This window comes from Lepisosteus platostomus, chromosome 9, assembly GCF_059453375.1.
Source record: "Lepisosteus platostomus isolate fLepPlt1 chromosome 9, fLepPlt1.hap1, whole genome shotgun sequence".
Taxonomy (NCBI): domain Eukaryota; kingdom Metazoa; phylum Chordata; class Actinopteri; order Semionotiformes; family Lepisosteidae; genus Lepisosteus; species Lepisosteus platostomus.
In genome coordinates this window covers 54,184,653-54,209,561 of record NC_142619.1, presented here as the reverse complement: position 1 = coordinate 54,209,561, position 24,909 = coordinate 54,184,653, and the positions used below count along the sequence as shown (strand labels likewise).

Here is a 24,909-nt window from a genome sequence, read left to right as displayed (position 1 = left end):
AACTTGCACAGAAAAAACAAGGAATTGTAGTACAGAAGAGAAGGCAAGGTAGACAAGGTTTTCATCACATGTTGTTTTATAGAGAGGTTGGATAGCTTGACTTTCAGTTTCAGAGTGACGTGCTGTAGCATGTAAATTAAGTTAGAATGCATCGGTATTAATATTCCACAGCTTGCACATTTGTTAAATACATTGTTGGAGCTCTCAAATAATTGCTTTACTTTTCAGTTTTTATTCTGTTGTAGTACTGGAGATGGTGTCATCAATACATTGTTTTCAGGCTCATTTTAAGACAAGTGCTGTACATGAAGACAAAATCAGAGACGTTTGTTGATATAAATAACCCATTTCCTGCCAATTGAAAGGGTTTCAAAACCAGTGGCTGTAAAGCCTCTGTGTTGACTCTGACCTTGTTGTTTTGTGCCCATCAGAAAGTCCAGGTGGATCAGTACCCTTGTGGCGTAGACTTTCTGCCCTTTCCGCTGGCTGGCATGCCTGCTTTCGCAGTTTCCTCAGAGGCTGTTTTCCACAGCAAGGACCAGCTGACCGCAGTGGCTGTGTCCGTGGAGAATGGCCACTCCATCGCCTTCCTGGGCACCAGCGCTGGGATGATTTGCAAGGTGAGAAATGTGCTGAGAACATGTGAGCTCTCAACAGAGCTCAACAGAGCTCTCAACAGGGGTCAACACCATGAACAAGACAGGCCGGCACCTTGAACTCCTGCCAGTTCCCTGTGGTTTAGTGTGACACGGTGATCACTGTGAATGGATCTCTCTGGATACCCAGGACCTGGACAATGAACTCCACTTCCTTCTGCTGCTGTAGATACAGCCTGTCTTTCCCAGTGGGATGGTCACGTCCAATTCATGACAAAGCCTAGATGGTGACCCGTTCATCTGCAGGAATAGTGGATCTTGATCCTGTTACAGGGAAACAAGAACTCACCGTGCAGTTCTGTGTTGTTTAGACATAGGTTTATTAAACAAGACTTTTAATCAGCTCAGTGGGGATTCCTCAATTCCACATGACAGCTGATCTGTCCTCTGTCTCTAACATGAACATGAAAGCTGAGTTTCGACCCAACCCACAGACCATTCTCTGCGCTGTAGCAAGGACAGGCTCTGTAACTCCTTCCTCTCTGTGCTGCAGGTGCATCTGGCCAACGTCAGCAAGCGGTACGAGAACATTACTGTGGGGAACACCAGAGTGAACAAGAACCTCTTCTTTGCCAAGAGCTGGAGACACATTTACGTCACCACAGAGAAAAAGGTAAAGTGTGTCTTTCACAGCTGGAAAATCTCACCCCAAAACTCTTAGATTGCGAAATCCACATGGCATAATCTTGACATGGCCAAGTCTTCAGCTGTAATTTCTTGATTGAATGTTACAGAGGACCTCAGAAAAGCCTGAGAGTAGTCCTCCCTCCCATTCTTCAGCACAGTGTTGCGGTGTGATTTAGCCCCTTGAGTGCTGAAGGTGCTCAGGCGTCAGGGCTCATCTTCTTCCCCGGCCGGGGCTGTGCTGTGTTGCAGATCACTCGATTGCCCATGCAGCAGTGCCACCAGAGAAAGAGCTGCCAGGCCTGTGTGGCACCGAAGGACCCGTACTGTGGCTGGTGTGTGATGGAGGGGAGGTGAGTCCAGCCTGCAGGACAGATAGGACGGTGGGGGGGGTGGGCGTAGCTGATCTCTGCAAACAGTGAGACTCAGATGGGTGCTGGACAGTGGTCTGGGGTCAATGATCTTGACCCCTTTATCTTGTGTGTGTGCTGGACCTCTGTCCCTACTTTTTACCTGTACTGATCTGAGACATACCCTAACAAACAGCTCTCTTGGAGTATTAGCCCTTCTTCAACGCAAGGTTTCTTTTTACATTTACTATATATGTGTTTGGCCTTGCACACAGTTGTGCCGGACAGGCTGTAGGTAAGTTAGACTGCTGATGATGCTCACTGTACAGTATAGACTGTAGATAAAGTAGACTGTTGATGATGATGATGGAATATCAGTGTCTTTACTCAGTCTGTGCAGTGCAGAAGCATTCCCTCGAAAGGCTCCCAGTTTTGTTTCTTGTTTTCCTACCCTTAAACACCAGGCCAATGCGTTAGTGTGAATTCACATGCTGAACTATAAAATACATTTGTGGCAAGAGAAGACTGGGAAGCTGAACGTTTGGTGTGGAAGCCTGATACTTTTGTCTCCGTGGCAAATAAAGGTGTACTTGACCGTGGCAAGCTCGCGTTGACTCGGACAAACACAAAAAGGCAGGCTGACCAGCAGACTCTCTCCCTGCAGATGCACCAGGAAGGCAGAGTGCAGCAGAGCCCAGGAGGCCAACCACTGGATCTGGAGCCCCAGTGGGACATGTGTCCAGATCACAGGCTTCGACCCACCCAACCTCAGCCGCAAGAGGACGGAGATGGTAAGAGCTCTGGCACTGGGACCTTCACACTTCGGATCGGCACTTCAGCCATGTGATTCACATGGCAAACAAGTGGGCTCATAGCACTGGAGAGGAAACTATTCTTTAGTGCCGTGGCTCTCAAACTTTGGAGCGCCCCCAGGTGGTGCGCCAGATGACCCTGGAAATTTGTTGTGTGCACTGACAAATTAAGAATTTAAAAATCGAATAAACAACTGTGTCAATTTTTCATCTGTAATTTACTTAATCGGTTTCAGAAAGCTTGAGACAGGTTTTCATATCTTTTATTTTAATAAAATGAGTTAGTCAAATACACAGCCTATGCGCTAATACTTGAGTGGACCTACAGGACAAACCCTGAGAGGAGTGAGGTTCTGGCAGGAACACACAGCTGAGCCTTTCTCGAAAAAGCACTGAGGGACGAGCTCTGTTCTCAGGTCCGGTTCACGCTGGTGCCCTCCCTGGGGCTGGCGGGCGAGCAGCTGCAGTGTGACTTCGGAGGTTTCCGCTGGAAGGCAGGGCAGGACGCGGACGAGCGCTTCTCCTGTCACCCCCCCCCGATCTCCCAGATCCCTCCGCCCCCCGACCAGCAGGGTAAGACCCGGCCTCGTCCGTGGGTCTGGAACGGAGCGAGCAGTCTCTGTGCAGGAGTCATTTTACTTTCTTTTATAAAAATGGATATCCACATGTGAATCCTCCATCTGTATTCTCGCTGGAGTTCGGTTTTATTCAGGTCTGCCTCTTTACTGAGCAAGACTACAGAAGCTTAATAGAGAAGAGAAAATTCTCATTTATACGAGATAGTATTGCATTTATACAAGAAAAGTGTTAAAACTAATGCTACTTCGTATGGGACAGTATTGCATATACTGTATGATGCAATATATTCATATAGTAGGCAACATTTAGTTAACAAATGTTCTCATATAAATGCAATTTCCCTGTTTAAACGAGATAGTATTGCATTTAAACGATTTTTTTCCCTCTGTGGCACTAATAAGCGTCCATTCAAGACACTGCAGAGACTGATAGCATTATGATCCTTTTTTGGAAAAACATTACAGCTTGAACAGTACAGGATCATGATTTCTAGCCCTGATCCGATCTTTCAGGTTGTCTCGGAGCAGGTGGCTTACAGAAGCTGTTCCGTTTCAGATTTTGTGACAGTGGGTTTAACCTTGAGTGTGGCAGACACAGGCGTGTTCCTGGCTTCTGCGCCGTACCGCTTCTACCAGGACCTGCTGTGAGTAGAACCGTTGCTCTTCCTGCTCACTTCTAGATCAGGCTCATAGGTGCACACTGAGCACATGATCTACACTTTTTACACTTCCTGTATGGACATCGCCAGCAGCTATATCACCCTGCATCTCATCACTGGCAACTCACCTATGCCCAGCAGGAGTGGGTCTGGTCAGCACCTGGACGGGTGACCTCCTGGGAAAGCTAAGGTTGCTGCTGGGAGTGGCGTTAGTGGGGCCAGAAGGGGGCGCTCACCCTGCAGTCTGTGTGGGACATACAGTAATGCCCTAGTATAATGACGAGGATGCTATCCAATAAAAAGGCACCATCCTTCAGATGAGATGTAAAACCGAAGTCCTGATTCTGTGCTCATTAAAAACCCCAGAGCATTTCTTGAAAAAAGTCAGTGTTAACCCTGATCAGATCTTCCCCTGCCCTCTACCAGTCATGGCCTCCTCATAATCCCCATCTGTGAACTGGCTTCATCGCTCTGCTCTCCTCCCCACTGAGAGCTGGTGTGTGGGGAGCGTACTGGTGCACTATGGCTGCTGTTGCATCATCCAGGTGGGGGCTACACATTGATGCTGATAGAGGACTCCCCATCACCTGTAAAGAGCTTTGAGTGCAGTGTCCAGAAAAGCACTATAGAGGTGTAAGGAATAATGAGATTTTGCCTTGCATAGCATAAGAAATACTAGCATGTCACATTATATCCATGATACATCTTTTCTATACAGGCTTTTAATTCCAAAGTGCCTTACACATAGGGGGGGCCCTCCTGTATATTCTGCTCATTATTTGTGGCAGTTGTGCACCGACAGTCCCACTATGCAGTAGATCAAAGGAGACACAAGAAACCAGGAGCTTCACTGACAGAACAGATTGTACAATCCCAAGACAGTTTAGTTGAGTCCGGGTTTAAATCAATAGTCTTGTTAACAGGGCCACAGGACCTTTTATAACAAGTAGTCATCATAACAGCTTAATGTCTCATCTACAGGACAGAACCTCCTGAAACAGTGTTCCCAGTGAACATATTGACCTCCAGAGGCGGTGACTCCGGCTCTGACAGGCATAATGAGCTCTAACTGCCTGTGTTGTATTTTTTGCAACAGTGCTAACTATACGCAGAGCCAGCGCACGTTCTGCAGGCGAGCTGAGGCTCCTGGAACACACCCGATCACACTGGGGGTTTGACAGCTGAAACCCGCAGGGGCAGCGCGCAAGACCGTGCCAAAGGTCTCCTGGGACTCTCCCCCGCAAGACGCTCCGAGTATCGGGCCTCTCTTCCTGAAGGCCACTGCCACAGAGGGGTGGGTCCAGTCCTGATCCTGCCCCATTCACTCCTCCAGCGGTGGTCTCTAGCGCTGCAAGTACACGTGCTGTACGATTCAGCACGTATAATACCACTCTTTGCATTGTATCATACAGGCTCTACAGCATGTCTCTCCTTTTCCTTCCAGTATGGAATAAGCGTTTATGTGTTCCTTTGCATGCTGATGCAGCTCCCTACTTGAATATTAATCATTGTAGAAATCCACCTCTCCCTCCTGAGAATGGACTCTTCCTTTCCCCTTTCCCCCTGTATCGGGCCTGAGAGACCCCTGCTCTCCCCCTTTTCTAGCTGGACGTCTGAAGAACAGCAGCTGTGCTCCTCTGCCTCTTCTCCACCCTGCTTTGGCTCTCTGTGAGATTAGTGCTTCCTGCTCGAATTCAAAAGAACAAACCGGGACAGCAGCCTCCTTGCTTCCACACGCCACCTCAAACACGCAGGCTGTGTCAATGATATAGAACGTCTGTACATTAAATCATTGACATTATACTGTAATCATTTCTGAGCTACGGATTCAAGCACCAAAGGGAGTGAGTGGTGTTGAATGCACTGTAGAACAGTGTCAGAGAAGAGGGGGTCCAGGCTCAAGTTTGCTTTGCTATGCTGATCACTTTCCACCGAAGGGATCTATGATTGTTGGGTGATCAAGCTTTGGCATTTATTAGGAATGCTTTTTTTCTGTTACTTAAAGAAGTTATCTTAGCGTTAATTTTTTTCAGATTAAATATACAGGTGTATATTTGTATGTAGTATATGTGATTGATATTTACAGGCTGAGACTTGTAATCTCAAGCAAATATTGGGTTCTGCAATTCTTTTCATCTTTTTGTTTCTAACGTAAACTCTGCAAAGCAAACAAAATATTGAATTTACTTCTGAAGTAATTTCTTTAATGTGGAATTGATGTCCAGTTAAGGGGGGAAAAAATAAACATGGACATTATTCTATCATGTAGAATTCAGTTGTCTTTATTATCATATTTCAAAGAGGTTACAAAAAAAGAGGGGGGGTGGGAAGCTTCTTCATTGATAGTTTTCAATTTTCATCTAAAAGTAGGCAGAGGATATATTTTTCAACTCCGTCATGCGCGACAGCCCCATACTATAGTTGCATGTCCTGCAGGAGGACAAGTTCCTCTCTCCCTGCAGCCTGTGGCCGCATGTTTGCCGGGTTAAATAACCACCTTCACTGGCCAGCTGGCCAGCCATGGGTGCCATAACTCTATGATCCTCACTCTGGGCCCAGGACAGGTGTTCCTGACCCGCTGGCCCTTTCCTTTAGTCCACGCTGATGTCACTGGCCCAAATTACTACTAGTTTCAAGTTTTTAGCAGTGGAGAATTTCCAGATCCCTGTACACAATTTGGGGCTGTGGGCTAGGAAGTGCATGACAGTCCCTCAATTCACCCAGAATTAACATTAAAATTAATTATAAACTGTGCTGGAAGCAAGTACACAGAAGCCAGTGTGGGAGTTACATTTTCCTACTTTCTTTTTATTACACTGCTGTTCAATGTCAAAAACAGGTTCCTATCAGATGGTAAATAGGAAGAGGGGCTGGCTGAGGCCTTTCAGCCATCTTGAAACAGCCATGTTTATGCCTGAGCTACCTAATCTGGCCAGGGCTGTGCATTTTGGCTTGCAGTAAAGTAGATATGCTTTACATTTAAGGAAGGGTATGTGATTTACATACCCAAATCTAAATATTTGAATTTCTGTGCAAAAATAGCATTTAATGACAGAACGGGGTACCTATTTTAAATATTAAGCAGCTTTGCAGAGGCGCAGACGACCCACATCTGACTGAGCAGATGATTAGAGGACAGAAATAACAGGGAGATTAAGCAGGGTGCTCCACAAGACAGGAATGACCAGGCGAGAGAGCGTGGGAGAGTGTGGAATCCACCAGTGGTTCCCAAGCCTGGTCCTGCTGACCCTACACCTGTTTTTTTTTTCCAGCCGATTCCTCAGTGAGGCAATCAAACCCTTTGTTGGCTAAATGATAATGAGATTCATTTGAACTGGTTGTTCTGGAGCTATAACAGTTGTGCTTGGTTAAGTGGGGAAAAACAAATTCCCAAACTAGTGACTATAAACACAATGCAAATATTCCAGCGAAGCGTCTTCTTGGGTCACGTAGGGCTTCGATGATCTAATCAGGGAGGGCTGGAAGGAAAGGCGCCAGGCGCGTGTGGGAAGCAGTGGAACAGGAGGAGAAAGCATGAGAGACACGGAGCGGGATTGTGGTGATGAGCCTGAAGCCTGACGAAGTGCGAGAATCGGTGGGGGGGGGCGCTCAAGCCTTAGAGCTGCGTCCGGAGGGCGGGAGCGCGGGACGCGAGGGGGGGGCAGCTTCCTCACTGCATCAGCTGGACGTAGGAGGCGGGGAAGAGGCCATAGCGCCCCCGGCAGGTCCCCCTCCACCACGCCTCATCCACCATCTCGATGCCCGTGATGATGTCGTCCGGCTCGAACGAGATCTCGTCGTCGCCCTCTGCAGGGAGAGAGAGAGAGAGAGCTCTCACCGTAGCCAAGCAGCAGGGAGCTGCTCTGCTTGATGCCTTGCAGCAGACCCTCACTCTACCTTTACCAGGGCAATCCAGGTCCCTGCGGTCCGCACACGGAGCAATCATGATGATTCCAAGAAGTATGTTCAAGAAGCTTGAATTTTCTCTCTGCTGCTGTTTCATTGCCCTTTTTATAGCAAACCAGACCTCACTACACCCATGGGAGGATGTGCAGCTTTCTCCTGAACCCTAAGCCTGCACCAGTGACCTCAGCATTAGCCAGTTCGTCCCCACTGACCTGCTCCAAGAAGTTAAAAGGCTGTGTAGCGGCCTCTAGTGGCAGGTCAGCTGCAATTACAGCCCGCGTGCCGCATATACTGTAGATACAGTACATATACATATTCCCAGAAACCCTTTCGTATAGCGAAAATTCATTAATGAAGGCCCCTGAACCGAACTGAGGGTCAAGAGGGTGAGAGAGTGAAACAGGGAACACGACAGATCTCAGAAGGCCAATTCGATTTTAGATTAAGTTTAGGGACAGGAACAAGAGGAAGAGACAGATATGAAATAATAATACTATTTTGGAATATTGCAGCCAATTTATAGCAAAAGGAAAAGCATTTTGTCATATTAAGTGGTCAATTCAAAAACTGCCTCTGCAGTACCATTATTAAATACCCTGAGGTTCAGGGCTCGTCGTGGCCTTGAAAACCCAGAACAACAGAGTTCCAGCCTCATTCCTATTTCGGTTGATTTATTTCTTTTTCCAAATTGCAATTAAAACACGCCAGATCCTCCTGACTTTAATTTGTTTTAAAGCCTTTAAATGACTGGGGTAAATTGAAATAAAAAAGGCAAAGAAGCATGTGCCCTTTGGAGAGGAAGAGGGTGACTGAGAGGGAAGAAAGATATCATACGGCTTGACTTTGTGATACCCACCTCCCTGGTAGTCATAGATGGCAACAGCAGAAACACCAGCTGGAATCGCCTCATAGTCATTTTCCTGGGCTGGGGGGCAGGGACAGAAGACAGTCAGCACCTATGTGTACTTCTGTAACTCAGGCACAAACAGGTGACTTCAACCTCACAGCCTGACCCAGTCCCTTTCACAATTCACACTGAGGGGGCTACACTCAGCCTGGTAGTCCAGAGCTCTATATTAACTAGAGGGAAAATTCAGGGGTTCAGACAGGACAGGACACAAAAGAAAAAGTCCAAAACTGCCCTAATTGTGCAATAACAAAGTTTCTACTTAAATAAAATAACAGCAGGTTCTTCCCAACTCTCTTAGCTCCTCAACACAATGGATTATACATTATAATGTACTCTAGTGTCCTCATTATCATCTGCCTGGACTGCTCTTCAACCTAAGCTACCCATTGCCAACAATGAATAATATATCAAACGTGGTGATTATTGTTTTATTTACTGGCTTAGTGCTTCATTCTTTTCATGTTTGTTGATGTGGCTCCTTGGAACCCATTAAGAAAGGGATCATCTGGAGATCAATGAACTCCTAGATACCAAACGAGAAAGATGTGCTTTCTTCTGTGCGTAATTTACCGTCTGGGACCATGCCGCTGGCTGTCTGAAACCCCCCGACATCTTCATACTCCCCCTCTCCCTCCTGCTCCAGTCCATCATCTGAGTGGGGGGGCAACTGGGGCGGCTCATCCGAGCAGGGGGGCAGCTGGGGCGGCTCATCCGAGCGGGGGGGCAGCTGGGGGGGCTCCTCTGTGTTGGGGGGCAGCTGAGGGGGTTCCTCTGAGCGGGGGGGTAACTGGGGGGGTTCCTCATACTCTGGCTCGTACCCTTCCTCCTCTGGTACTGGAGGTTCCTGCAGTGAGAGAACGCGTCACTGACAAACTCCATTTCACTTGTCCCAGAGGCAGCTTTTCACTTCTCGAAGGACTCCTTCTCTGCCCTGCAATGTATTGTGTCCAGCTAATGGTCCACCGTTTCATAAGGAAGCAGCAGAAGAAATAAGATGATGGAGAAGGTACAGTAGAGAAACAATATAAAACAGGGAAGAAGACAAATAATCCTTATTTCAGACAGGAAGTGGCTGTTTTCACTTCCCCTTGGACCTTGACCTCTGACCTCTCATATCAACTTAATTGTCTTGATTACCTGATATATGACAGTCAAGTCCCCACGACACTGTAGTGGAGAAAGCGATTAGAAAATGGGTGGATGAAAGTCATCTCACTTGTCAGCTAATTGAAAAATATGTGAATTCTTCGGGAATCTGGTCATTGGAGAGCAGAATTCTCTATCCCTGGTCTGCCTTTAAAGGGGAACTGCAGTCCCAGTTTCTCAGACTGATTATTAAATTTTGGTAACAAAACACATTAATTGACGGTATTGCAAAATTTGGCAAATTCTGAACTAAGCACAAACTTTTGAACTTTGTAAAAGTTTCCGTGTTGTTGCGAACCCCTTGTATCACCATGGGCAAGAGCAAGAGATCGCACCAATTGTGACGTGACGCGGCCCTTCCTGCTCACTAGTCCCCGTAATGACTGATGTAATGTGATGTACAAGCGAATAAGTACAGGTTGTGCAGCAGATATTTCACCGCAGAAATGTTCCAATGTGATCTGCATGCAGAGTCAACAAGTACATTGCATTAGTTGGCAAAACTGTCTCGAAGTTGAAAGCAATATTTCTGTTGGATTAAAAGAGACGTACTCACAGGCCACACGATGTTTTACAATGTAATAGTGCCACTTCACCTCACTGGACATTTTGTTGCCTCGTTCTGCGTAGTAAAACATGGGGCTGTGCATACCTGGAAATTTAGTCTGTTTTGTGATGTAAATTGGAGTTTTTACACGTTATCCCATTGTGGTTGTTGTTCAAATGTTAATTTTTTTCTAACCCCAAAATATAAAAATAGAACGGCAGTACCCCTTTATGACCTCAGCTTGTGTTTGTGGCGAGATTGGTACAGTCCCGTGAGATTGCTGGAAACAGAATGGGGCCAATCAGCCCAACCTGCCCTTGTAATTCCAGTCTCTGTATCTGCTCTTCCAGGTTTGTGCTTGCTACAGAGCTGCAGCCTTGTGGAACCCTGCAACGGCCATGGAATCTTTTATACCTGCTCTTCCTGCTCTCCCACATTGGGCTCGGGGTCCTCTCTTGGAATTTCAGGCAGGTTCCTGGACACCTGTGGGGTCCGTGGTCCAGAAGTGGGAGGGGCATCCTGATCCGGTGTTCCCTTTTCCCTGTTCCTCTGTTCCATCTCCTGAAGAAAGAGAATGCACATCTCTCAGAGGCAGGCTGTCTTTCATATAAATTATGTAAAATTCCTTTCTCTCAAAGATGGACAGCAGCTATCTTCCAACGAAAACTCTATGCCTCTCTGTGCTGAATTTTAATTTTCTTATGTTTTATGTGCTGTCAGATCTCAGGTGATTTTTCCTTTAAATCATTTCTTTAAACGCATTGTGCCTACGTCCCGGGAGCACTGTTGTAACTGGGTCATTAATTGCAGTTTTCAGTTATCTCTAATTAACGTGTTCTCCCTTCAACTGCTCACCTGTGGTCCAGGAGTGGTAAGATATCTAGTCAGCGACTGAGATGACTAAAGTAATGTAGTAGCAAACCTGGCTACTGCAGTGTCAGAGGCGCAGGTTGGATTGTGTATAGCTTCCCTGGCCTAACAGGATCAGCCTGTTAAGGTTTACACTTCTACTAGTGGTTATCGTTATTTCTGGTTGGTTAAAGGTTGGGTTAACACATCCCTGAAAAAAGAAGGTGCTAACTCTCAGGAATGGAAGCAGCAAAATAGTGAAATCAGTGTGATTGTTTCGTCTCAGGTGAGTTCAGTGTGATATCTTTACAGTGTGATTTTGCCGTATGAAAACAGTATAACTGTTTCTGCTTTAAGTGAGGGCAATGCTATACCTGTGATGTGATCGGTATTATTGTTCGTGTCTCTCAGGTAAGTTCAGTGCTATACCTGTGGTGAAATGTGATTTCTCCTTTCTGAGATGATTTGTGATACCTGTGGTGAGATCAGTGTGAATGTTCCTTTCTCAGGTGAGTTTAATAATGTTAATAATAATAATAATAATAATAATAATAATAATAATAATAATAATAATAATAATAATAATGTTTAGTGTGATACCTGTGGTGATATCAGTGTAATTGTTCCTGTCTCAGGTGTGATCAGTGCGATACCTGCGGTGAGATGTGATTGCTCTAGTCTCAGTCTTAACAGTGCTGTGCCTATCTCAGGTGAGGTGGCCTTACCTGCTGTTTGCGACGAGCCTCCTCCTGCTCCCTCTTCTCCCTGGCCTGCCTCCTGGCTCTCTCCTCCTCTGCTCTGCGCCGGTTCTCTTCGTCTGATGCCTTGGACATGTTCTCAAAGCGTGCCTTCAGACTCCCAGCACCCACACTTGCTAGAGAGACAGAAAAGCCTGTTACATCTCCCACAGGTGTCAGTGGGTGCTGCATGGGCTCAACCACCTTGATATTTCTGATCGCCCTGTCGTTAAAGCAGAGGGGTACGTGTGTTTCGGAGATTGCCACAGGATTGCTCTTCCACAATGCTTGATAACTATCAGGTCTATCCCGGATCCCACAGTCAGCTTGTCTGCATGTTTACTCTGATTCAGTCAGGCTCTTCCTTTAAAGAGGACAGTCTGTCTGTCAGTTAACAAGTCCTAATTAAGTCATAATTGTAAGGAACTGATGTTTGATCTGAAAAGCAGCTGTGTGGAATGATTGCACCCAATAAGAAAACCTAACAGGAGATATCTATTTCCTGGATATCTGGATACATTTAAAACTCCGAAAACCAGCCCTACAAAAAAAAAACAACAACTCCCATTATCTGCACTTTTGGCAAAAACCTTTGAGAGTCAAATGGTAGGATTCAAATTTTCTTCAAAAAGACAGAATCAGCATTTATCAGGAGTGGATTTGCCAGATTTCCTCGTGCAATAGACAGGCCTCAAGAGCACAAACCATCTGGACGGTCACCACAAGGTGCTGAGCAAAGGAGACATCGGAAATAAACTCATCAGCAGGAGTCCACTGTTCTCCGCAACACGATCTCGCTATAGTAAAGGCCTTCACTGATAGTGAGAAATGCTTTATTTCCTTGTTTTAAGGCAGAGAAACGCCTGTTAAGGTGAATACATTGTAAAGGGGAACAGCAGTCCCAATTTTTCAGATTTTTAAATCCCGGTAACAAAATTAATTCATTGACCTTACAGAAAAAATGTATGAATTTTGAATTCAGCACAAAATCCGGAACTGTGAAAGTACGGTAAGTCACCATGTCGTCTCAAACTCGGATTTCAGTTCCCACAAATTGCAAAATGAAGTGGCCCTTCCTCCTCACTAGTCACTGTAACGACTAATGTAATGCGATGTACGAGCAAATAAGTACATGTTGTACAGCAGATATTTCACCACAGAAATGGCCAAATGTGATCTGCGTGCAGAGTAAGCGGTAAATTTGTCTGCAAAGTTTTTTTGAAGGCGAGAGCAATATTTCTGTTGGATTAAAAGAGATGTATTCTCAAGCCTGCTTGCTTACAATGGAACAGGACCGCAACACATCACCAGAAGTGTTGTCGCCTTGCTCTGAACTGCAGAACATGGTGCTGCACAGACCTGGAAATGCTGTCTATTTTGTGGAGTAAGTTGGAGTAAGTTTGACAAGTCACGTGTATACATTTTACTTTCACTGCAGTCTGAAATGCGGTCATCAGTGCTGATTCTTTCTAACGCCAAAATCTGAAAGTAGCACTTCAGTTCCCCTTTAAGATGCACTTGCCTAGCTGGAACATTTGCAATTTTTTGATCTCCTCAAAAAGATTGAAATTTTATGTTACCTATGAAATGCAATAGTTAAAAGGCTTAAGAGCTGAAAGCAGTCAAACGGTTCAAATAAATCCATACTAATTAATCTGAGGACACTCCCACAACCCTTTATTGTACCTGCTGTTCTCCGTGTTAAATACACTTCAATATAGTTACTGCTTGGTTCATATTTCACTGTTGATGAAGTCATCACTGTTCCCCTTGGTACTGGGGTGAGACACCTCGTGTCAGATCAGTGTGACTGTTCCTGTCTCGTGTCTCATAATGTAGTACCTGAAACATTGCACTAAACCTGGGTGATTGTGGGCATGTGCATGTGGCACGCTGCTGGGCTTGAATCAAGACGCAGCTGAGAGATTCAAGACAGACACAGAAAGGCTACAGAGTAGAGCTCCTGAACCGAACCGCAGGACAGGCCGAGTGGCCTTTATTTATTTGCATGTGCCTTCAAAAATAAGACATCTTGCTTATAGAGGTGTTAGTGGGGCCAGCAGGGGGCGCTCACCCTGCGGTCCATGTGGGTCCTAATGCCCCAGTATAGTGACGGGGACACTGTACTGTAAACAGGCGCTGTCCTTCGGATGAGACGTAAAACCGAGGTCCTGACTCTCTGTGGTCATTAAAAATCCCAGGGCGTTTCTCAAAAAGTGTAGGGGTGTAACCCCGGAGTCCTGGCCAAATTTCCCCATTGGCCTTTACCAGTCGTGGCCTCTTAATAATCCCCCTCTATGAATTGGCTTCATTACTCTGCTCTTCTCCCCACTGATAGCTGGTGTGTGGTGAGCGTTCTGGCGCACCAGGTGGATGCTGCACATTGGTGGTGGTGGAGGGGAGTCCCCATTACCTGTAAAGCGCTTTGAGTGGAGTGTCCAGAAAAGCGCTATATAAGTGTAAGCAATTATTATTATTATTATTATTATTATTATTATTAATTATTATAGTAACCCAGACAACACCCACTGAGCTCAGCGGTACTCACAGGCCTCCACAGGCTTCGTTTTCTGATAGGATGAAGCTGGAGACTCCATGTCAGTGAAGGAGGAAGCGCTCTGGAACAAAGGACACAGGAACATGGACGTTGGGGTCAACATTTCCTCCTACTGCCCGGCAGGGTGTGATGGTCAAAGAACAGGACTGGAACCATACTGTTTTAGAATGAGTCCCTCCTTGCATGTGACAAGACTTTGCCTGATCTTCTTGTTAACATGGAGAAACAGCTCATTCAACATACAGTATATAGCTGTCTGTAGCTGTACTGTCGCTGCCTGATTTGACCTGATTACAAAGTTTAATTAGTTCATTCTTATGGTCTAGACGTATGGAACATATTTTACGAATACAGGCATTTCCCAAACTAACATGTAGCCCTAACCTTGCTAGAATTGGAAAAAAAGCCTGTGCTATCATAACACTAAATAAAATATTAATTCAGTTCAACATAAATCCATCTATATATTATTAGAAACCACGTATTTTTCAATGACTGAACAGTAATGAATTCAGCATAACAACACAGGAACAACACAAAATGAGCTGTTTATGTAAAAGGGTTAAACAGAGGACAGTTAAACAGAGGACCAGAGAACAGTTTCTGTTTTCTGTTCTCTGCTCCTGCGCCAGACAGAAAACCGTTGAAGGTAAATATTGAACAGACAGACTTCAGCGGAAGAAGTCAATGATCTGCGCAGGAAGACTCACTCACAAGGACAGAAAGAGAGCAGAACACACACCCACCTTATCCACACGATCTGTTTCCACTCCATACCTCCCCCCGAAGCCCTTGGCATAATCTGCGGCGCAGAACGATGAAGAGAGAGGGAAAGGAGGGCAAGAGACAGGTGGGCAGAAGAGAGAGTTAATTAAAACCACAGAAATCCCCTCTGGTCCCATTGCATCTGATTTAGTTTCATTTGTAATGAAAAGTACGAAAATGTGCCAGGTGCCAGTTTTTTCTGCTGCCACAAGACGCTGGACATCCCCGTGCAAGAGGGGCTCACCCAGCCTCTGCCCCCCGGCTTCTGCACATCCTCCCCTGGCCAGGCTCCCTGGAGGGGCCGCAGGGGAATCGCTGCTGTGTCCTGCTCGGCCAGCAGGGGGCGCCCCTACCTTTCTGAGACTGGTGCTTCTCTGTCTCCCCCTTGTAGTCGTAGCCCAGGGCCGCCTTGTCCACCTTCTCCTTCTCCACTCCGTACTTCCCCCCGAACCCACGGGAGTAATCTGCCGGAGCGGCAGGAGAACAGGGAGAGGGAGAGGGAGGGAGAAATGGAAACAGAGCAGACAGCAGGAGTTTCAACAGAAAGAGAAGAGGGGACAGGGGGTGGGGGGAGATCACAGGAAGAGGTGGATGAGAGGAAAAACAACACAAATTCAGAGAGGCAGGCAGACTGGGAGTGCGGTACGAATCTGTTTCTTCAATCATGGTGCTCCAAGAATGACTGGGGATCAATTCAACCGATCAGCCTGCTGTACAGAGCGCAAACACAGGGTGAGAACCAGGATACAGCGCATGGTGTGTCCTGGCCAAATTCCCCCCTGGCCTTTACCAGTCATGGCCTCCTAATGGTGGAAGAGGTTTTATTTGGGCCAGTAGGGGGCGCTCACCCTGTGTGGGTCCTAATGCCCCAGTATAGTGAGGGGACACTATACTGTAAAACAGTGTTGTCATTGGGATGAGACATAAAACCCAGGTCCTGACTCTCTGTGGACATTGAAAATCCCAGGGCGTTTCTCGAAAAGAATAGGGGTGGTACCCCAACATCCAGGTCAAATTTCTTCCTGGTCTGTACCAATCATGGTCTCCTAATAATCCCCCTCTCTGAACTGGCTTCATTACTCTGTTCTCCTCCCCACTGAGAGCTGGTGTGTGGGGAGTGTACTGGAGCACTATGGCTGCTGTCGCATCTCCCAGGTGGGGCTATAACTGGTGGGGGTGGAGGGGATCCCCATTACCTGTAAAGCGCTTTGAGTGGAGTGTCCAGAAGAGCGCTACATAAGTGTGAGGCGTTATTATTACTGCTCCAGACTCCAGCAGGGCAAGGGCCAGGCTGTGCTCTGAGTGTGGGACTGCCGAAGAGCCCCGTGCCATGTGCTGCTACGACTGTCCCCATCCACAGTGCTGCTGCTCCCTGCCTTCCTTCACTCCGAGACTCCTGAGCTGCTCCCCACAGGCCTGAGTGACGCCAGAGGAACAGACCAGGGGCCTGTCTAGGACTCCCACGGCCCCCGGTTCACAGCGCCTGTCTCAACTCATGGAAAGATTCGGGTCTGCTGCCACAAGACGCTGGACATCCCCGTGCAAGAGGGGCTCACCCAGCCTCTGCCCCCCGGCTTCTGCACGGCCTCCCCTGGCCAGGCTCCCTGGAGGGGCCACAGGGGAATCGCTGCTGTGTCCTGCTCGGCCAGCAGGGGGCGCCCCTACCTTTCTGAGACTGGTGCTTCTCTGTCTCCCCCTTGTAGTCGTAGCCCAGGGCCGCCTTGTCCACCTTCTCCTTCTCCACTCCGTACTTCCCCCCGAACCCACGGGAGTAATCTGCCGGAGCGGCAGGAGCAGGAGAACAGGGAGCGGGAGAGCGGCAGCGGGGAGCCAGGGACGAAGGGAGGGAGGGTGGCCGGGAAAGGGGGGGAGGGGGGAGAGAGATAGCACGAGAAAGAGAATGATGAATGTGAGAGCAGGTCTGAAGGGCCACACAGTCTCCTTACTCACTGAGCTGAACTGATTATTGACTTAATTAGTCCAAACCCCCTTCGTTAGCAGGTGCTGTGCCTGGTTATCATCACCTCTCTGTACTCCCCTCTCTCCAGGTCCAGAGCACAGGCTTGCTGTACTTACACAAACCCCGGTACAACCACGACATCGGAACACGTCCAAGTTCATTCCACGCTGAAAGGAGAAGAACCCCCGAAGAAGGCTCCACAGCCGAATCGTTTGTGTTTCCTTTCTTCTCTTTCCAGTAAGGAATAAACCTTTACTTGCTCCACTGCAGCTCCCTGCTTGAACTACCTTCAAGCAGTGTCAACCACTATGTCTCCTGGGCGTGGCTGCAGCACTGCAAGGGGCTGTAACTGACATCTGTGCTGTTCACGATGAAACTACTAGCCTTTAGCCTGAGCCAAGACACAAACTAGGCCAGCTCTGCCCCGGAGGTCAGAGAGCTGTGCTTCTGTCAGGGGGGGGGAAATCGCCCAGCCCAAGACTGGAATCAGGACTATTAACTCTCAAGTCCTGCTGCATGTCATGTGGATATCTGGCCAGCAGGGGTCAGTCACTCTCACAGCCCCCAGCCCTTCCACTGGACATACTGTACACTCGCTCCTCTTTTCAGATTTTTTTTATTGTTTTGATCCAGGGAATTTCACATTGACGCGTTTTGCAAAACGAATACCCTCTTTTCAATACCACAGGAGCATACCGCCACAAAAACACGCCAAAGCAAGAGCAGACGTCACTCGATGCTTTTTATCACACCAAGCGACCCAGCAACTCCCCAGTCATCAGCCCCAGAGCTTTCTAAAGCTTCGCCTCCCTTTTCAGTTTCTAACCTTTATACCTCTATACTGTGCTTTTTTAGTTAGTACCGTTTGTTACAAACATTTACCTGTGTACTAAATATTCATTTTCCTTTGCTACTGCAGTATTAATAGAGGACTTGGGTAATTTAGATCTAATCCTTGCCCTTAATTTATAGGAAATTAATTTTAATCTAACAGATTTTTGCATAACGAACACCTTTCAGCATACAGCTTATAATTTTCTGTGGTTTCAACGAGGGCTTTGGCGTGTCTGAATATTCTATACTGCCTCGGCTCTCAGGTGCCTCACAGTTCTGTTTAAAGAGTCTTGGTCCACACAGAAGGATTCCAGAAACAAGTCTCCCTTTGCCCCGTCTGGAGATACCCACACCCACGCCCCCCTGGGCCCCTGCCCCGGGACCCTACCTCTCTGGGAGGCGTGCTGCTCAACGTCTGCCTTGTACTCGAAGCCGACGGCGGACTGCGGAGGGGGAGAGAGGGAGAGTCACGAGCCCGGCCTGCAGATCTCCTGCCAGCCCGCCTGATTGGCTGGGAGAAATCGGCCAGTCCAGCCCACTGACTGGTTCGCGGAGGGCAGCAGCAGAATAGCAATATATTCTATTTATGAAGTGCCTTTCCAAACCCAAGGACAGTGTAAATAGTGGTAAAAAAAGTTCAAAAAAGTAAAAGGAAAAAAATAAAGTGCATATAGGTATACCGTACAGACGATCAGACATAGGCCCTGGTAAAAAGGAGAGATTTGAGATTGGATTTATAGAGAGTCAAAGATTTTGTCTCTCGTAGGGTCTGAGGAAGGGTATTCCATAACAGTGCGGCAGCGATTGAAAAGGCAGGGCTCCGAAAATCCAGAATTTAGGCCTGGGAACAGCTAGCAAAGGACCGGCCTCAGCTGAGCGGAGCCTACAGGAGAGAGTGTAAACACACTATGTATGCTATGTGTGTAAAATATGGTACAGTACATAAAAGCACTGCATGGAACTGATGTTTGCTCCATCTTATTCAGCTGCAAAGCCAGATGACGTGGAGGGCGACTTTACAGGAGGGGGAAGACTATGGCACAAGGATGAACAGCAGGAAAGGTGCAAGGAATATAGGGAGTAAGGTTACTTATCAAGGGAGACATGGTGGCGCAGAGGTTGGCATTGGTGCCTCGCAGTTCTGGGGTCTTGGGTTCAGTTCTGAGGGTGCTTGTTATCAGTGTGGAGTTTGCATGTTCTTCTCATGTTTGAGTGGACTTCAACCAATCATCCAAAGACATACTGGTAGGTTAATAGGCTTCTGGGAAATCATCACGAGCACAGCCAGCAGATCGCCCTGGTGTGAGAGTGTTTGTGTGTGTCTGCGTGTGCCCTGTGATGGACTGGTGTCCTGCCCAGGGTGTGCCCCGCCTTTGCGCCATTGCGATTAGAAAGCCGATGGATGGTTAATTGTCAAGGTTCAGAAATCAGCACCAGGAAACTCGTCATCAGCCAGTCTGCACAGAGCAGGACAGGGTACAGACTCCCGGGAGGAGGGTCTGAAGAGGAAGTCAGTGCTTTCCAAGCGAAACGCGGCAGAGCCGCGAGGACACGGGGGAGACGCCGGCGACGGGGAGACTCACCTTGTCAATCCGCTCCTTCTGCACGCCATACTTCCCCCCAAAACCCCTGGCCGCGTCCGTCTGGGAGGAGTGCTTCTCCACCTCTGCCACGTACGAGTGTCCCACTGCCACCTGGGAACACGGGCCGAGAGGTCAGCCGAGACACAGCCTGCGGGGCTTGTGGAGGGGCACAGCTCCGGGGGCAGGTGTGTGATGTCATGCGTGTGATGTCAGATGACATGCTGATGACATCATCCACGCGCCCGTGAATAAAGCCAGTGTCCGGACGGGAGCCCCGGGCCCTGACTGACCTTGTCCATGCGGTCCTTCTCCACCCCGAACTTGCCCCCGTAGCCATACGCAGCACGTGGCCCCTGCTCCTGCTCCTTCCTCTTCACCAGCTCGTGCTCCTGGGACACCCGATCCCGCAGTTCTGTCACACTGCAGGGCACAGGGCGTCAGGGGCAGGGCATCTCGCACACGCACAAACACATACAGGTGTCTGCGCGCCAATGCACACACAAACACACGCACGCGTGTGCGCGCCAATGCACACACAAATACACACACGCGTGTGCGCGCCAATGCACACACAAACTCGTGTGTTCACACCAATGCACACACAAATACACACACACGTGTGCGCACCAATGCACACACAAATACACACACACGTGTGCGCGCCAATGCACACACAAATACACACACGTCTGTGCGCAAATGCGCGCGCGCGTGCACACAATGAACAACACTTGAAAACACACAGACATGTGTACACATGCAAACACACTCACAAACACACATGCACATACACACAAGCACATGGACACATGCACACACGCAAACACTGGCAAACATACAAACACACCGGCATGCAAACACAAGCATATGTACAGCATATGTACAAACATGCAGATGTAAACACATGCAAACATACAAACACATGCTTCCACACACAAACAGAAACACTCATACGCACACCAGGGACCAATTAAAACCTCAGTGGGTCACTCTTTCAGAACAGGTCCCTCTGAGGGACAGAGGTTTACCTCTGTACAACCTCTTGCGAAAAGTAACATCACAGATTTATTCATGTATTATTGTGTCACCAGGCATAAAACATTTTGGGATTTTGAACATCACTTGAATGAATGGTGCCTTATCCACACTGGAACATATACTTACACGTTGAAAAAATGTGACACAAAAAATGGGAAACTGTCTTGAAACTCATGAAACCTTTCTATGCTCAACAGCAGACTCAGCCAGTCACTTTCACAAGCCCTTATTTGGCAAAGCACAGGCAGCTCATCACTGCTTGGCCATAGACTTCCTCTTCCTGTTTCCACAGTTGCCACGGTGATGGCTCAAAGGCCGCCATGACACCGCAGACCACAACAATGGAACTGCAGCACAGCACCAGCGTCACTCTCTAATAAATGCTGAGCCTCTGTTCCACTACACATATACAACATAAAATAACCGGCCATTTCTTCCAATTCAATCTTACTACCTTGCTTTCTCTCTCTCTATGTGGAGTGGACGGTGCATATTTCATATCCATAGAGAACAGTCCCAGCTAGACTAATCCATATCAATGAATCAGTCCCCTTTACAGCCGAGCCAATCAAAGGGTGATCAAGAGGTATAGGACTTGTCCTTGCCCCTGGAGTCTGGGAGATATCCAAGTACGGCACGGTACTACAGGACGAGGGGAGCGTTTTTTCGATACAGACAGCGAGCGCCTCTGTCAGTCTCCCACCTCAGTGTTCATACCTGATGTGCTCGGCCCTCCCTGATCCCTCTATGGTCTTGGCTCCCCATCGCTGCTCCTGCTCCGAAACATCATTCTGGAAAGAGGGGGACAGGAGAACAGCATCAGACGAGGGGAGGCCACTTGCCCCACCCACGCCATTTGGGAGCTTCGCAGCGAATTGATCCAAGGGTCTCATCCAGCTGTTGACTGGATGAAGCCAGAGGTCAGGGGCACTGCCTCAGAAACAGGGCTGGCAGGCTCGTAGCAGACACTCCCTATGGGCTCTGATGTCTCTGCACAGACATCCCAGGCCACCGGCTGGGCAAGCAGGCCTTGTGCAAGACGGCCAGACGCGCGCAGTCTCGGACACGGCAGCGAACAGACTGCAGTTTCGGGAACCCGTCCGGGAGCTCCTGCTCTTGGCCACCCTGACTGTCCCTCACTCACCTCAAAGTCAGGGTCCGTCTCCCAGTCGTCCCCCTCGGCGGACACCTTCACTTGGACATTGTGTCCCACCACTGACTTCCACATCTGGAGGGAGGAGAGAAACACGTCTCAACAGACCAGTTCCGCTTTGCTGCTGCACGTCTGTACGTCTCTTCAGCAGAGGCTGAGGTGCAGGATCAGTTAGACCCACTTCAGTTTGCGTACAGGGCAGGTAGGGGTGTGGAGATGCTATAATATGCCTTCTTGACCTTGTCCTCCAGCATCTTGAGGAATACAAGACTTGTGCTCTGCTGATATTTGGAAATTTCTTTTTAGCATTTACTTCTATTCAGCTGTATTTACTGGTAACCAAGCTATTGTTTAATTTTGGCCTTGATAGTCTAACAAATGTCTAACAAGCTGTATTTCTACCCTGGCTACACCCAAGGATCATAATAGAATAAATATTTCTAAATATATTTCTAAATAATCAGAAACCTGCATCATAATAACTGCTTACACTTACACAGCGCTTTTCTGGACACTCCACTCAAAGCTCTTTACAGGTAATGGGGACTCCCCCTGGATGATGCAACAGCAGCCATAGTGCTCCAGTACACTTTCCCCACACACCAGCTCTCAGTGGGGAGGAGAACAGAGGGATGAAGCCAGTTCACAGATGGGGATTATTAGGAGGCCATGACTGGTAAAGGCCAGGATGAAATTTGAGCTGGATGCTGGGGTAATACCCCTACTCTTTTCGAGAAACTCCCTTGGATTTTCAATGTCCGCAGAGAGTCAGGTCCTCAGTTTTATGTCTCATCTGAGTGACAGCGCCGTTTTACAGTATAGTGTCCACATCATTATACTGGAGATTTAGGACCCACACAGACTGCAGGGTGAGCACCCCCTGCTGGCTGCACTAACACCTCTTCCAGTAGCAACCTCAGCTTTCCCAGGAGGTCTCCCATCCAGGTACTGGCCAGGCTCACACCTGCTGAGCTTCAGTGAGCTGCCAGCTGTGATTTGCAGGGTGATATGACTGCTGGCCAAGCAGCAGCAGCCATATTTGTCTTAAGAAAATCTAAGCATTTTTAAGGCTGCTAATTTGTCACTGATCATGCCTTATCAGTCTTTTATTGCATCCGTTTCAACTTTTGCCTTGATTTGTTGTGTTGAGAATCCGAATCAGAGGAGCGAGAGCACAAGGGGGGGGTGATGTCAGACTGGTCAAGACGGACCAGTCACTGGTGCTGACCTTTCAGCCCTGCCACATGTCCGTCCTGAAAGAAAACAGGGGATCAGCTTCAGCAACATGGCCGGGCCGCCTGTTCCACTCTCCCGCCACTCTCTGAATAAGAAGCCCTCCTGTCCTCAGTTTTAACTGCATCTCCACTAAGTTTCCGCCCGTGTCCCCCGATGGGTGTTTCACATCTCCGTGCGAGGACGTTCGCTGGGTTGACTACTGTACGTCGGTGATTTTGAGCCTCTTGAATACTTGTATCAGCTCCCCCCACTGTCTTCTCTGTTCGGTTCCTCCAGCCCGGCGGTGCAGGACGCTCTCCCAAGACCTGGAAGGGGTCTGGTTGTTCTCCTTCCAGAACAGCAATATCTTGTACAGAGAGTGGTGACTAAAATCATACACAGTATTCTACACGAGGCCTCACTAGTGCATCGTACAGTTTTAACACGCACTCCTCGGACTGAATCCTGCGCTTTCCAGCGGATGGCAGCCGGGGTGACTTGTTTTTAGACGGAGCCTGTGAGGTGTGAATGATGTGTCATTTCCATAAGCAGCCTATTTCTGCTCCGAGGTTCCCGTTTCATTGTTTTCACTCCTTGCCTGCAAAAACTCTAGACCTGACTACATGCAACCGCTGTTTGCCAGTTTCCATAAGTTAAAGATGTTTGAACAATCTTCCCCAGAGCGACTGAATCTGCGCGTCCGTTTTTCATTTCAGCGCTGTTTTTGTTCAATTACACCTCATAAACTGAAGACAATTGTAGACGGTCATATTGGAGACAGTGTTTTTTTTAATGGAAACGTCAATTATAAAATGTGCCAGACGCGCCTGGATGGGAGCTCTTGTTCAATTTAGCAACCGAGTGGCCTCGACGACTTTTCTTACGTTCCTAACTGAGCCGCCAGGAGCAGAGCAGCAGAAATGACGAACAGAAGACGCCGTGGCCTGAGATCCCGATTGAGCCAGGATGCCGGGTGACCCTCCCCCCTCCTTCTCACGGGTGCTGCGATGTCACCCACACGATCACGGAGCCGACGAGAAACAGCGCTAGACCTGCATGTCCCAAGTTTGTCGATTTCTAAATAGCGAATGTAGCGAGGACGGTAATGACGTCAGCAGCAGCACCAAGCCGAGCCCGAGCGCATCTCTGGACCCAGCGCGCGGCTGTGCGGCATCTGCAGCACGAGCCCCCCCGTCACTTCCTCCCCATCCAGATCTCAGTCTCCGCACTTGAAATTACACTTCCTCAACCCAATTAACAAATTCGCTTCTCTGCGCGGAAAAAACAGTCCCCAAACCTGCACACAGGACGACCCAAGAGCGCATTTACTCTTGCGCATTTTAGCATTTCCATTTTTTTTTATAATTTCCATTCCAACAGGACAACCCACATTTCTTGAATTTATGAGGCTTAATTGAACCAAAACAACGTCGAAATTAAAAACGAACGGTTACACGGTCTCTCTGGTAAATCTGTTATTTTTTTTAAAAAAAAAAGTCTTTAAATTGTGGAAACAACTTTTGTAAAAGTTTTGACAACTTCCTGAATTTTTCGAAGCTGCCTTTGCAGAAGTCGTTTTAAAAAAGAAAAAAACAGACCGTTTAAATAAGACTAATACTTTAACATAAACCGCTTAATAAAGTCATAGCATTTATTCTTACCGCAGCGTCACTGCCCGAAGGGAGTTTTATAAACACTTTGTTTCTTCTGCTGCGAGAGAAGCCGCTGCACCTGTGCTCTCTCGGGGACGCGCAGCCTGCGGGATATAGGAAATGCAGCGCGTCCCCGAGGCTTCGCGGACGAGCACGCGGTGCGCGAGAACAGACTTCTGCATTCTCGTGAAATGCTACACGCAATTCAGCCGAGCACAAAAACTCTCACAAGAGAGCAACAGAGTGCCTTGTGTCTTAATACAGCTCTGAGTCATACGACACCTTCACTTCGCGCTAATACACTGCTTATGAACTCCCTTCGCTTCTTCTCTTTTAAATTTAAAAATCAAAACTTTAGGATTTCTGATGCAAGCATTA

General features: G+C 47.9%; 2 protein-coding genes across 4 annotated transcripts; one reads left to right on the top strand and one right to left on the bottom strand.

Annotated features, from left to right (window-relative positions):
* The first annotated feature begins 417 nt into the window (after nucleotides 1-417).
* Nucleotides 418-5,940, top strand: LOC148655249 (plexin-B2-like). Its single transcript, XM_088645626.1, has 7 exons — nucleotides 418-620; nucleotides 1,150-1,269; nucleotides 1,533-1,633; nucleotides 2,295-2,421; nucleotides 2,859-3,015; nucleotides 3,577-3,664; nucleotides 4,776-5,940. The coding sequence occupies exons 1-7, from the start codon at nucleotides 492-494 to the stop codon at nucleotides 4,855-4,857; spliced, it is 804 nt and encodes a 267-aa protein (XP_088501752.1). The 5' UTR covers nucleotides 418-491; the 3' UTR covers nucleotides 4,858-5,940.
* On the bottom strand, nucleotides 5,933-24,689 carry hcls1 (hematopoietic cell-specific Lyn substrate 1). 3 transcript variants are annotated; one of them, XM_088645625.1, is made up of 16 exons: nucleotides 24,541-24,647; nucleotides 22,893-22,917; nucleotides 21,656-21,739; nucleotides 21,229-21,302; nucleotides 19,764-19,893; nucleotides 19,474-19,584; nucleotides 18,279-18,333; nucleotides 16,762-16,872; nucleotides 15,450-15,560; nucleotides 15,078-15,133; nucleotides 14,323-14,392; nucleotides 11,763-11,911; nucleotides 10,603-10,749; nucleotides 9,066-9,339; nucleotides 8,442-8,510; nucleotides 5,933-7,486 (listed from the first exon to the last, which is right to left on the bottom strand). In XM_088645625.1, exons 3-16 carry the CDS (start codon nucleotides 21,737-21,739, stop codon nucleotides 7,350-7,352), a joined length of 1,578 nt encoding a protein of 525 aa, XP_088501751.1. In that variant the 5' UTR covers nucleotides 22,893-22,917; nucleotides 24,541-24,647; the 3' UTR covers nucleotides 5,933-7,349. The 3 variants fall into 3 exon arrangements, with proteins under 3 accessions (XP_088501751.1, XP_088501749.1, XP_088501750.1); XM_088645623.1 differs by lacking the exon at nucleotides 22,893-22,917 and having other exon boundaries at nucleotides 24,541-24,689; XM_088645624.1 differs by lacking the exons at nucleotides 22,893-22,917; nucleotides 24,541-24,647 and adding an exon at nucleotides 22,161-22,827.
* Between the last annotated feature and the right edge of the window lie 220 nt (nucleotides 24,690-24,909).